This window comes from Nelusetta ayraudi, unplaced genomic scaffold (genome assembly GCF_046127955.1).
Source record: "Nelusetta ayraudi isolate G7.1 ecotype Tasmania unplaced genomic scaffold, CSIRO-AGI_Nayr_v1 ptg000048l, whole genome shotgun sequence".
Lineage (NCBI taxonomy): Eukaryota > Metazoa > Chordata > Actinopteri > Tetraodontiformes > Monacanthidae > Nelusetta > Nelusetta ayraudi.
In genome coordinates this window covers 7,582,952-7,595,496 of record NW_027466098.1, presented here as the reverse complement: position 1 = coordinate 7,595,496, position 12,545 = coordinate 7,582,952, and the positions used below count along the sequence as shown (strand labels likewise).

Here is a 12,545-nt window from a genome sequence, read left to right as displayed (position 1 = left end):
AACCCCAATTAATTATATTGTTCCGCAAGCATGCACTTTTCATAACATATTTATAGGCAGCATATAACTATTTTAAACCAATATAAAAATCATAAATCGAGCCAAATTTTACACACTGAACCTTTAAGTCATTGTTTTGCATTCAATAAAAAGGCTCATGGAAGCGCTTTGAACGCAACCTTTCATGATTCCGAGTCATTTGTCACGCAGATGTGACAAATCCATAGGCATGACACCAAAGGCTGGAGTATCCAGCCATGGATTGTGTCATCGCGTCCCTCTGTGTGGCTCGTGCGTTGACCTGCTCCCTCGCACGTCACCTTATATTGGGTGCATATTCGATTGCAGTTACATTTTCGAGCAGGGATTTTAGAGATGGTGCCTATGTGTGTCGGGGTGGGTGGGAGGGGGTTGCATCTAAAATCGATGTCTGTGTCTTCGCGCAGGCAACAAACGCGCGGCGCAAAGATTGATTTACAGTGTAACACATTCCCACTTTCGCAACCGTACGGAATCTTTGGTTGTGTCACTCTGGTCGCAACAACAACGGGAAGCAGTCTCACCTTTTCTGTCTGGTTTACTTCAAACACCTCCTCATGTAGCTCCCCTGGCCTGTGTGTGTGTGTGTGCACGCATGTGTGTGTGTGTGAAGCAGGTGTTGGTGTGCAAATGGTGCTTTGTCTGTGTGTATGTGTGTGTAATTAGAGACAGGAATTGGATTAGGGACGGATCAGTGGCTGCAGCTAGATAGAAATATCACGGGTGGGGAGATGGGGGCGGCGGGGGGGTGCACTACCTGCGCCAACCACCCACCCACCTCTCAAGCTGCCGTGACTGCATGTGTGATACACACCTGCCGAATAAACACCTCCCTCCGGTTGTCATTTTTCAGAGGCAGGAGGCACGGTAGGGAGAGACAAGCTTGCGACATTTCCGACCTGCGTCGCAAATATGCAGGAACTAGATTGCGTCTGCGTCGCCGTCCAATTTCTTTTTTCCTTTTTGTTATGACACCAAACACAATAGAGGAGAAAACACTCAGACAGAGCGCGGTGAGATCACAGGCGTTGCGGCGTGAATGTCTTTTGGCGGTTGCGCCTTTCCTTTCTTCTGCTAAATTTTATTTCAAGCCTCCAGCAGCTTGTACTGATGAGTGACGCTCATTGAGGAGGGACAGGTGGAGAATAGACGTGTTACTGTCAATGGTCAGGGTACGAATGGAAGACACAAGTCTTGGCCCAAGTGGCGTGCTTCCAGTGGTGTCGTGGTCCCTGGAGAAGCAGATATACTCTTAATTCATGTCTTTCAAGCAGCCCATTCAGCAAAGAATAAACACCCTGTTTTGTAAACAGGGACGTGTAAGACTGATTTGTTCAGTTCACCCATAAATGGGCCTGGAGTATTTGCACATTGTCACGTGTCTGCTGCTTGACCTCAGGGAATCAGGATTCATGAAATGATGTAATTACTGACCCAATGCTACCCCACGGACTAGCGAATGGCAATTCCATAACTATGCATTTTGAGTCAACTATTCCTTATTTTTCAACAAATCCACACCTGAAAACTGGACAACTACTCTATTACTTTGCCAATATTCCACACAGACCAGGAGGTTTTGTTGTAAACTGTCTCTTGGAATAGTTGGTTTGCAACAAGAGAGTGTGGGCCAAAGTTTGCCACTATTATAATTATTTGACTCGGAGTTAGACAAAGACGTTTGCAAATGAGAAATTCAACTTTAGTTTGAATAGCTTGCATCATCTTACCTATTTAGTATGTTTTCTAAAGGCAAATCATTTAAAGGAAATAACAAAATTGCCATTTGGCAAGATGTGTTCCTAGGCATCCCCTGCTCTGCCCTACTGTGATTGGCTCATCAGTTTTCTTCATGCCTACTATTAACCAATCTAACCTTTAACCAGTGAAGGTAATCTCCAGCCAATTAAAGGCAATGTGGGGCGGGTCTTGCCCTCACCATCCTGTGAAAGACCAGTAATTCGTCACCTCTTGTGGTGAACTGCAAATGAAGACATCTTGGAAAAAAAATGTTGCTCTCGCCAACGCAAAATAATAAGTTGCTTAGAGTAAGTTGGCGTTGAACTGCATGCATTAGCTAACACATTAACCTGTATTAGGATCTCTGAACACACTTCTTGAACTCTGGTCAGCATGCATATGAATCCCCTTTTGCAGTTATTTTCCTATTTGTTAGTGTGATGCACTTCTGCGCACACAGAAATATCAACCATCTAGTGCTGACATAAGACGGGACGACACATTGGACCCCAACGTTAAAAAGAAAAAATAAAAGAAAAAAAATCAAGGATAAACAAATCAACAGTAATGATATAGAATTTTGACTCGGCCTCATCCTGCCCCTCTTACTTTTGGATTTACTGTCTCTGCCTTGCGTCTCTCTCGCCACACACGGCGTGATAACTGCGCACTGAGGGGACAAACTAGCAAATCAAAATGTCACTCGGCCAGGCAGCATATTCGCTCAAATCGCTCAGCTTTGTAATTTAGCGAAGGCATGTGCATGTACGTGTATCATCTGTGAAAGCTTGGCTGACAGCCGTGCGTGCGTGCGTGCGTGCGCGCGCGCGTGTGTATACGCGCGTATTTGCACGCACGCGAGCGTGTGTGTGTGTGTCAGCGCGTCTCACGCCGCTTCCACGGCTGACTAACGGTTTATTAAGTAATCATTCGATTCATTGCGTCTGGATTCACCGCACGGGTCAGAGAGCGCTTGTCTATTAGCCTGTTTCGCACAAGCAGCCGGTTAACGCCGCGCATTCGCCACAGTCACTGGCACCAGGTTGTCACCGCAGGCGATTAGGTTGTGTAGACACAACCGGAGCAAAGTTCACCGCCCCGCGTCCCTCCCTCCGCGCACCACGTGCGAGCAGCAGCGGCGGGACGCTTTAATCGCTCGGCAAGGATTATAAAATTCGCAGGGAACGGTTCGTAAATGTTTGTGGGTGTAAGAGATTAGAGAGCACGTTCTGTGTCTGATTGTAAAGTCAGAAAAAAAGACAGTCAGAAGATACATTTGAGGGGATACACTAGAGTTAATGCCCAGTGGTAAGTGGTGTGTGTGTGTTTGTTGCATTTTGTATTATGTTGCCACTGGTGTGCAAGTATTGGAACCAGATTTAATGTTTTCAGCCTCCAGATCTTTGCCGCCTGCCGTCATTATTTTTGCTGTCTGTCACCCTCTTTATCTGACTCCACCCATCACTCTATGCCTTCCTTTGACAACTGTGTTATGAATGTAACCCCGACCTCCACCCCCCCACCTCCAACCCCAGTCCTAGCAGCAACTCTGCAGGGCATTTCCTAGGATTTCTGTGAATTCAATTTGAAATTGTGCACATTTATATGCCACATAGACCCTCGGCCTCCTCAATTCTTCCCACCAATCCTCCTACAAGGTGACTGCAGAAGGTCTTTTATTTGTTTGCAGCATCAGGGACAACCACGTATCTCACTGTTAAGGTAGAAGGATTAAGTTAGAAAAATATATATATATATATATATATATTAAAAAATAAAAATAAATTATTATTATTAAGTTAGGGCAACTGGATTTGTTCTTCAGTTCTGTTTTTTCAGTACTGAAGAAGCCTTTCAGCCTTACGTCCTCAAAATCACCACAACAAGCCCAGTTGCCCTAACTTAACCCTTCTACCTTAAGATGACCTGGATGACTGAGAACCTTCACCGACCTACCTTCACTAGCTGCGTTTCCATTCCCCCCAGCATTGTACAAAACCTAAATATCACAATAAAAAAGTGGTAATGGAAATGGAATGAGGTGGTTTTTCAGATGTTTCAATATAGAGGTATATGGCAAAAGTTTAATGGAAACCCTTTTTTCGCAGTTACACGTTTTTTGTTTTTTACAAGTAATCTAAGAGAAAAACATAATAACCGTCTTCTGATGATAACAGCGGCAACAGCACTAGTGACAACTGAAAGAGCTGCTCCAGAACGCAACATATTTTGTACCTCAATCCTCCTCAAAGTGGTGAGAATTGCAGCTCATGCGCTTCACACCATTCAATACCTGCAAATGGAAATTGCACTTGGTTGAAATTTTAGTAATATCACTTTTGCAAAAAACTGTAATGGAAACGCAGCAAGTGTTAATTTCTCTTCTTGGCCCTTTGTTTTTTGTCTCGCAGTGTGCCAGATTATGTCTAAAGGCGTGGTGGCGGTCCTGGGGCCCTCTGCCAGTCCGGCCTCCAACTCCATCATCAGCAATATCTGTGGAGAGAAGGAGGTGAGTGGATGCGTCCGGCGGCCCCTTTGTCTCTAGTACAACTAACAGCTACAGACACTGACTACAAGTGACCCGTGAGTCCTGAACGAATCGTTCAGTTGTCTGACTGGCTTGTCAATCATCAGTTCCTCATCTCGATTGTCTCATTTACTGACTCGCACCGGGCTCCCACTTGCTAGCTTGCTAGCTTGCTCGGTGCTAAGAAAAGAGCAGACAACGTGCCGTGATTGTTCGACTGCTGTTCTAACTGCATTTGTGTGAGTGTATCAGGTTAATAATCATATCAGCCCTCCGTGGGAAGCAACAGCTTCTTGTTTGAACTCACTAGTTTTTGCTATATTATTAAATAGGGACTCGGAGTGGGTGACGCTTGTATGCGCAGATTTTGGCACACGTATGAAATCCCCGTCAGGGAGGAAAAGATGAAATGCGAAAGTTGCAACCCAACTCCCCATAGCAGCCCTTCTCATATCAAAGGCCTGGCTGCCATTTGATTTCCTTGATTCCATTCATTAGTTCGTAGTTGATTTTTCTTTTTTCTCTACCCGGACTTGCTGTCCACCGTTTTGAGGTTCTACAAGTAAACAGAGTGATTGGACGTTAACCCGGCGGCCTTCTTTAATCTGTCGGCTTTATTCACCTAGCAGCCAGCTCACCATCACAATGCTGTCATCTTCTGCGGCCTTAATAGCGCAGGAAATATGTGCCTCATCGCCGCCGTGTGAGCATGAAACAGTGGATGTGACTGCATGTAAACAGATCTCCAGCCGACGCTCAGCTCACCCCATTACCGTGATTTGAGCGTGATGTGTTTTGCTGCCGGTTTGTCGGAGCACAGAGGGCCAATTATAAGCTACATAAACATCCGGAAGTCCTAAAAGGATCAAAAGACAAAACACTGTCCCAACCAAGCCTCGCTCTCATGACGGCAGAGCAAGAAGAATATTTAAAACGGAGGGGACTAACAAACAAATTAACCAATTTAAAGAACAAATAAAGACAGAGGAGAGACTCTGCTGCAGGATGCAGTGAGTCGAATTGTCCAGCAGGGCGTCCAGTGGCACGGCGCCGTTCCTCAGGGTCTGGACACGGTTGTTCTCAATTGTTTGTTTCTATTCCACTGTAAAGGTGGATTACTATTATTGGATTATTAAAGCTGTTTGGAGTGAAGCTCCACGCTGCAACCACAATCTTTTTTCCCCACATGCGCACTTTTCACCAATGCCTTTGGGTTTTTCTCTTTCTTTTTAGGCATTTAATAAGAATTCCAACCAAAGAAGAAACTCTGACCTGAGATAAGTTCCTCATTCTTAAAAAACTACTCTAGGAGATGAACACACTCAGAGCATTTCTAGAAAACAAAATTTAAACACAACAGTACATATTTGACCAGTTGTTTTTTGACATTTTGGTGAAGTTGAGCTTCCCTTGCTACCTCAGAGAGAACCCACTCCCTGCAGCCTGGCAGGATTTGGTTGATAGCGCACTGCTTAAGGTGCTAGTACAGGGGTGCCAAACTCATTTTAGTTCACGGGCCAATAGAGGAAAATCTATTACTAAGTGGGCCAAACCGGTAAATTCATGGTATAATGATAACTAAAAATAACAACAACTTGACATTGTTTTCTTTGTTTTACTTTGGTCGTGATCTTGGAACACTCTGCACTCTGCCCGCAATGAGAGTGGCAAACAGGAGACATGACAGGGAAGGTAGGAAGACAGCGTAGCTTCAGAGTGGCTGTACTTGGTCCCACTTGACCAGTCCGGGTATTCACAGTTTGTTTGCAGAGCAAAAAGCGCTATTGCAACATTCATTGGACAGTAGACGTTTCTTTTATAAAAAAAAATTGCAGCTTGTGTTTAAACTTTGCAAACTCATCTTGCGGGCCGGAAAAAACACGTTCACGGGCCTGATCCGGCCCCCGAGTTGCATGTTTCACACCCCTGTGCTCGTACCATACACTGTACTTCTCACAGCAAGCGGGCATCCAGAGTTTCAGAGAGTCTTTAGTTTGTTTTTCCACTCCTCTAAGGAATAAATAATTCTCTGGGTTAGAGCCCGCACAAGTCCAGAATATGTAATCAACAACTCACTCATACTATTATTACGCAGTGAGGGTGCGTGCGGTGTCCCCGGCCCACCACCTCTGCTTTAAATTGCACATTTTCAACGTATGATTTTGTCCCCCAGCTGGAGGAGCGGAATCAAGAAGGTGACGCTTGTCATCATCAGGGACCCTGGCGGTGTTTCCGTGACAGCGACAAACTTGAAGGCTGCTGAGTTTGTGCCAGCGGTGCCAGCCAGTGTGGTTGGGGTTTGCGAGGATCAGGATTTTCCCTCAGCGGTTCTCATCTTCGACGCCAAAGATAGCTGAAGTGGGTGCACATATTTATTCCAGTGGAGCTCCACACCAGCTGATTTCTCTGATTAGGTCCCCGGTCTCTGACTCGAGCTGTGCAAATCAGCAAAGTAGGCTGCTCTCAGTGTGTGTGTGTGTGTGTGTGTGTGTGTGTGTGTGTGTGTGTGTGTGTGTGTTGGGGGAAGAGGGAGGGGTCTTTGTCTGGCAGTGAAGGTCACACCGACTTTGTCACGATCATCGCAATGCGATGCTGAGCCAACGGCCGTCATCAGCGCGGCCTTGTGCCGCACGAGTGGCGAGATATCATATCTAACAATAGAAGGCTCCATCATGGGCTGCCGCTGATGCGCCCTTCGAGTGGGCTGGATAAAAAACAGCATCACGTACACTTCTATTAGTGAAAGAGGAGGTCTTCAAAAATGTAGCCTTTCAAATTATTGTAGTTTTGAGTGCCTTTTTGTCACTATAGAAATGTTGTCCTTCGACGAAGTGCAACAGGCAAATTTCTACCCGAGCGGCGGGACTGAGATGTTATTCCAATGATCTTGTTGTTAGGATGGCACCGGAGAGTCCTGCACTACCATCATTATCCAGCCAACGCGGCTATTGGGTTTTTTTTTTTCCTTGAGGAAAAGGTATGTTGGAAAGTTCTCCACCAACCAAAATTGCCATTTGAAAATCTTGCTGAATCCTTTAGTTCCCCTTAAAGGGCCAATTCCAATTCCTCCCTTAACTCCTCAATCTCAACCCTCGCCCTTAACCCTCAATCTTAGCCCTCAATCTTGGCCCTCAAAAATAAGTGTAAGGGCTTAGAAATGGGACACCCCTTAAGTGGAGTTACGTCTTCAGACTGTGGGAGGCGGCCTTACGCCAACGCTACGTCCAGTCTGTCAAGAAGACCACAACGACGAAGAAGAAGGAGAAGAAGAAGAAGAATCTTTTTTCGAAGATGTCTTGGTGAAAATACGCAATGCCTTCTGGGTAGCCCTTACTGCCAAGGGTGGTGCCGGAGAATCTCAATATTGAGGGCGATACAGCCCTTAAACTCGTCCCTCAACTTGACGTTCTGAGAATCGGGACAGCACTTGCACTTCGCGGGAGCGCGCATTTTTGAGATTGAGGGTTGAGATTGAGGGTTAAGGGAGGAATTGGAATTCACCCTTAGTCTGAAGGAAACAACAAAATACAGCTATTGATCACACGTGGGCTTTTCAAGGAGCACAAACTTCTTAAGATTTTTGACAAGATTGAAATACTGAGTCAATAAACAAACAAAAAAAAAATTGAGTATATACTGTAGTATTGGGGGAAAAGTTTTGGAAAATTTATGTTTTTTCCATTATTACAGAAGGAGTGAGTTGCATTAGACAGAGACAAACAAATGCAGTTTGTAACTACAACGTATTGTTTTTATGAGCAACATGCCAACACACCCATTGAACTTCAACCTTCATGTTGAGTGACTTTTAAAACTAGTCCGTCTATCACTTAATAGATGAAGTCCTTCTGATGCCTGAAAGGTTTTTTAATTTTTCAAGAAGTATTTCAAACAAAGAACTTCCTTTTACTGCATGTTGGGGTTGCATGTTTTCTGTGCAAAGCGGTTTGGTTTTACTAGAAAATACGCAGCGACGGGAGTCACACCTAACTGGACGGGACAGCTTCCTGGAACATAACAATATTGACAAAATGGGGTGGGGGGGGGGAAAGAAAAAGAAAATGTCTTATTTTATCTATCAAGTGATGCTTGGACAGTTTTTAAAAGTGAGTGTAATTTTAAGTTTGAAGTGTGTATGCGGGGCACTTTATTTAAAAAAAAAATTGCCAATTTTCTAAATAATCAGGGAAGCAAAGTGAAATCCATCTGCATATTAGCAAAACTTAGTTTGAAAGTGAAATATCCCTTTAAGAGTGATTCAATAAATCACAAATGCAGGAGGCGTCCCAAAACGTTTTTTTTTTTTTTTCCCCCACCCACTGCTCTAATGTGTAATGGCAATAATTTTGCATACAAATCACCTGTTCAGTCGGACTTGTTGTAATATTTATACTGACTTTCGCTTGGCTCTCTGCTGCTCTCGCAAGTTTTTGAGGTCACGACGTCCGTCAGTGCGCGACTCGCGGTGGTTTCCGCTGTGTAAACACCGCTGTGACCAGCTCGTCCCTCACCGTGATTTTCGGGGGTTACGGGGTGCTGGAGGGGGGAGCCACTCGCAGATGCTCTCCCTCCACCGGCTGCTTGTCGCAGCAATATTGCGGCTGACAGAGCCCACTAGGTGATCGGCACGTCATCCCGAGCCCGGCCCATCAATCTCCGGTGGCCACTTCCCATCCGGCCCGGTGCCGGGTTGGGAGGTGGTGGGGGGGCGGGGGGGGGGTCGAGCCCATCTGGGCTTCCACGCTAACGGTGACTAATAGCAGGAGAGCCGGGGCGCCGCTCCAATGTGTGTATCATGTTTGCAGTTTGTTCCCATCTCACGAGGTGCAGCCAGCCAGCCAGCCGCTGTGTCAAGATTTGGAAGGAGGGCAGATTAATGCGGCCTAATGAGAAACGTTAGACGGGGCGAGTCCTGCTGCTTTAACAGGTGATTATCTCCCTGGCTGGCGGCTGCGAGCGGTGTGCACGTCTGATTTCTCGCAGGAACCCGCCCACCCACCGCACGTTTTTTTTTTCCCCTTTTAATTTGCAAAATAAGAATGATTCCATTTCTACACGCGCAGGCTGTTTCCTTGATACCATGACATCAAGGACTTCCCGTCCCCTCATTTGGCTCGGCGTGCAGCCCTCCCCCGTCTTATCTCCTCACAAAGCCTTGAACCGAGGTCGTTTTTCAATGAACCATAGGGAGCTTTCCAACCAAATCGACTTATTGCCAGTTATTAAATGTTCCCACGACAAAGCATTTCATCTAAATTGGGGTTTTATGCATTGGTTTTCGTTATTTTTTTTTTTTTCAGATTTTTTTTTTTTTTTCACTCCCGTCCAACCGGTTCAAAACGCATTTCGCTCCAGGTTTTTTTTCTTTTTTTTTTTTTTTTTTCCACACACTTCCTCGCATCTAATGTAAAATATGTAGCGCGCAATGAAAGCCCGCTGAATGCATTTTTATGAAAAGGCATGATGAATATTTATGTTCTCGAGATTGCTCTGGGCTTGCACGGCCATCTGCGAAAAGAGGGAGAGAGAGAGAGAGAGAGAGAGTGCACGGGGCTTGCACGCTCCTGTTTTTCTGGTTGGGTTTTGCTCAGTTCGTATTTAGGGGCCAAAAGTCCGTTTGGATGGAGGTTCGGCGGTCAGTGATTTATGATTATGCGCTAGGAAATAGCGGGAATGGAAATATATGTATTCACAGAGACCCAGTGGCGGTGAACCTGCGCGGCGGGAAAACAGCGCTGGATTATTTCATTCTCAGCTTAGCTTCCGTCTGTTTCCTTTCTGCAGGTAGAGACTCAAAACCTCTCTAGTAAAAAAAAACTAAAAGAGACGAGTCTCTCCCCAGCCAGCCGAGTGTAATCCAAGAAACTTCAAAGTCAGATTTATCCCCCCAAATGACTTTTATTATTAGGCAAATTGGCTTCGTGGAATTTGCTCACATGGCTGGACAGAGGCGATTGTGGAGCCAAGGCCATTAGACAAAAGCTGAGGCGCAGTCGATTGCTCGTGAACGGATATTGGAGGAATTTGAAAAGGCTCTCGCCCGTTGCTCTTGAGGAACTCTGTTTTGCAGCTCCGCTGCTTCATTTGTGTCATTGCCGTGAGCCATTCATTACAAGTCCAATAAGTGCAGATTTATACATGAGTGTGTGTTTGTGTGTAATTGCGTGTGGGGTGCTACAAACCGGTTACGTTTTGAGGTTGACGTGCGTGCTGATGATGTCACCAGCCTTCCCTCCTGGAGGGGCCGCGACCAAGCATAGGTCTCCATCCACCTCCAACACCAACTGTCTTCACTGCATCCATGAATCTCCTCTTTGTGCCTCCTCTGGACCTCCTGCCTGCATGTTCCAACCTCAGCATCCATCCACTGATATCTTCACTGTCTCTCCTCTGGACATGTCCAAGCTACCTCAGTCCAGCCTCTCTGGCTTTATCTCCAAACATCTAACATGCACTGTCTGCTCCTCTGATGCTCTCTCTTCCAATCCTGTCCATCCTGGTTACTCACTTAGACAAGCTCAACATTTCGAAACAATATTGATCCCAAGTATGTTTTCACAATAAATATTAATACTTCTATGATACCTCATGTGTCTAAAAATGTATCAAGTGAAATATGTAGTCAATATTAATGTAGGATATAGGAACTACATGTCACGCGTGAGAATGAAAGAAGAAGCTGCGGTATGGACGAGAAAAAAACAAAATATTGTTTGGAGCCAGCGCGAATGAGACAGAGCTCGATGATAGAAGCCCTTCGGAGAGGCAGACAATGTCCAGAAATATGGTGAAAATACATCACAGTGCCCATCACAGGCATATACACGTGTATTAGATACATTTGTATATAATACGATAATGTATTCTGTCAATGTTGCATTGAAACATAATCTTTATTTAAACAATTTTAAGATTGTTTGTGTTAAGTTGGAAGAACAATATGTAGTAATTCATTTCAATTAGCATTCCTGCAATTCATCTTAACACATGTCAGTGTCACTTTTAAAAAAAGTTGGATAATGCATTGTGTAACTGAACTCTATTACTTTAAAGCGCATTTAAAGTAAACGTATAGCTATTTCTATTGACATGTGATGTTAGTTGTAGTCCTCATGAAAAGAACAACAACATTTGTGCATCATTTTTTTTTTTTTTAATTTTCCTTCGATGACTCAAATACATTTTTTATATCACAAATGTTTATTGTAAAAGTCACCATTTTCAGAACCACAGGTACGCATCTAAAAGTACTTATATCGGTATCAGTTTCGGGATATTAGCCGTGGTATTCTTTGGTATCGGATTGAAAGTAAAAATAGTGGTATCGCACATCCGTGCTATAAACCCCACTCTCCTCTTCCAAAAAAGGGATCAAGTCAATGTAAAGGTGGGTTCCTGCTAATATTCGGATGTGGTAGAGTTAGCATTTGGCTACAATGCCGCTGTCTCACCAGAGTCCAATGTTTGATTGGACTTCTGCTAAACTCCTGCAGCTCATCACGTTCGGCTCGACATTCTGAACAGTGACGCTGTTTTTAGTGGCTGTTTGCCCCCTTAACTTGCCCGTGCACCTCTTTTGGGCTGTTTGTTCGCTGTGTGCAACCAGCACTGATTCAAACAGTGCTGTTGTGAAAAGATGACCAGCCAAGCCAGAAAAAAAAAACCCAACAAAAAAAACACAAACTTTTTGGCTGGAGACCATTTACACAGTAGCTGTGTGAAATGGCAGCAACACTGCGAGTGTCTCAGTGCCACTGAGTGAGCACCAGCGTGTTCCCAGCGAAGGGAAGCTGAGCCGCTGTTGGCCGCGCACTCTCGGGAGAGGTTTTCTTCTTGTGCGCCACCCAACAATATTAGCCAAACCTTGTTCCGGCGCTGTCATGCCAAGTACGATCACAATACACAAAGGCTGGTCTATGTTATGATTTATGTTTTACTGCGATGACGATTCGTTCCCTCCTGGACTGAACTCAATTCTGTAGTATAGACGGAAGAAAACCCAAACAAGACGTCTCATTGACCTTCTTGTTTTGTCAGCGTGTTGTATGGAACACTTAATTAAACTCCAACAAGATACTGCAGGGCTTTGTACTGGAAATGATTAACTAAGACAGAGTGGATATAAAGGGAACAAAAAACAGAATGTTTCATGCTGTGCGTCACTATTTTCTTACAGCCTATCTGATTTGTCACATTATATTTAATCAGCTTTTAAGTTTTAAAGCAATTTTCTTTTCTT

General features: G+C 44.7%; 1 protein-coding gene across 2 annotated transcripts in view; it reads left to right on the top strand.

Annotated features, from left to right (window-relative positions):
* The window catches only part of grik4 (glutamate receptor, ionotropic, kainate 4), a 303,979-nt gene that overhangs the window by 174,348 nt on the left and 117,086 nt on the right, over nt 1-12,545 (top strand). For both annotated transcript variants that reach the window (XM_076036026.1, XM_076036025.1), the window contains exon 5: nt 4,191-4,288. In XM_076036026.1, coding sequence (XP_075892141.1) covers nt 4,191-4,288 — 98 coding nt within the window. The remainder of the gene's footprint in view (nt 1-4,190; nt 4,289-12,545) is intronic.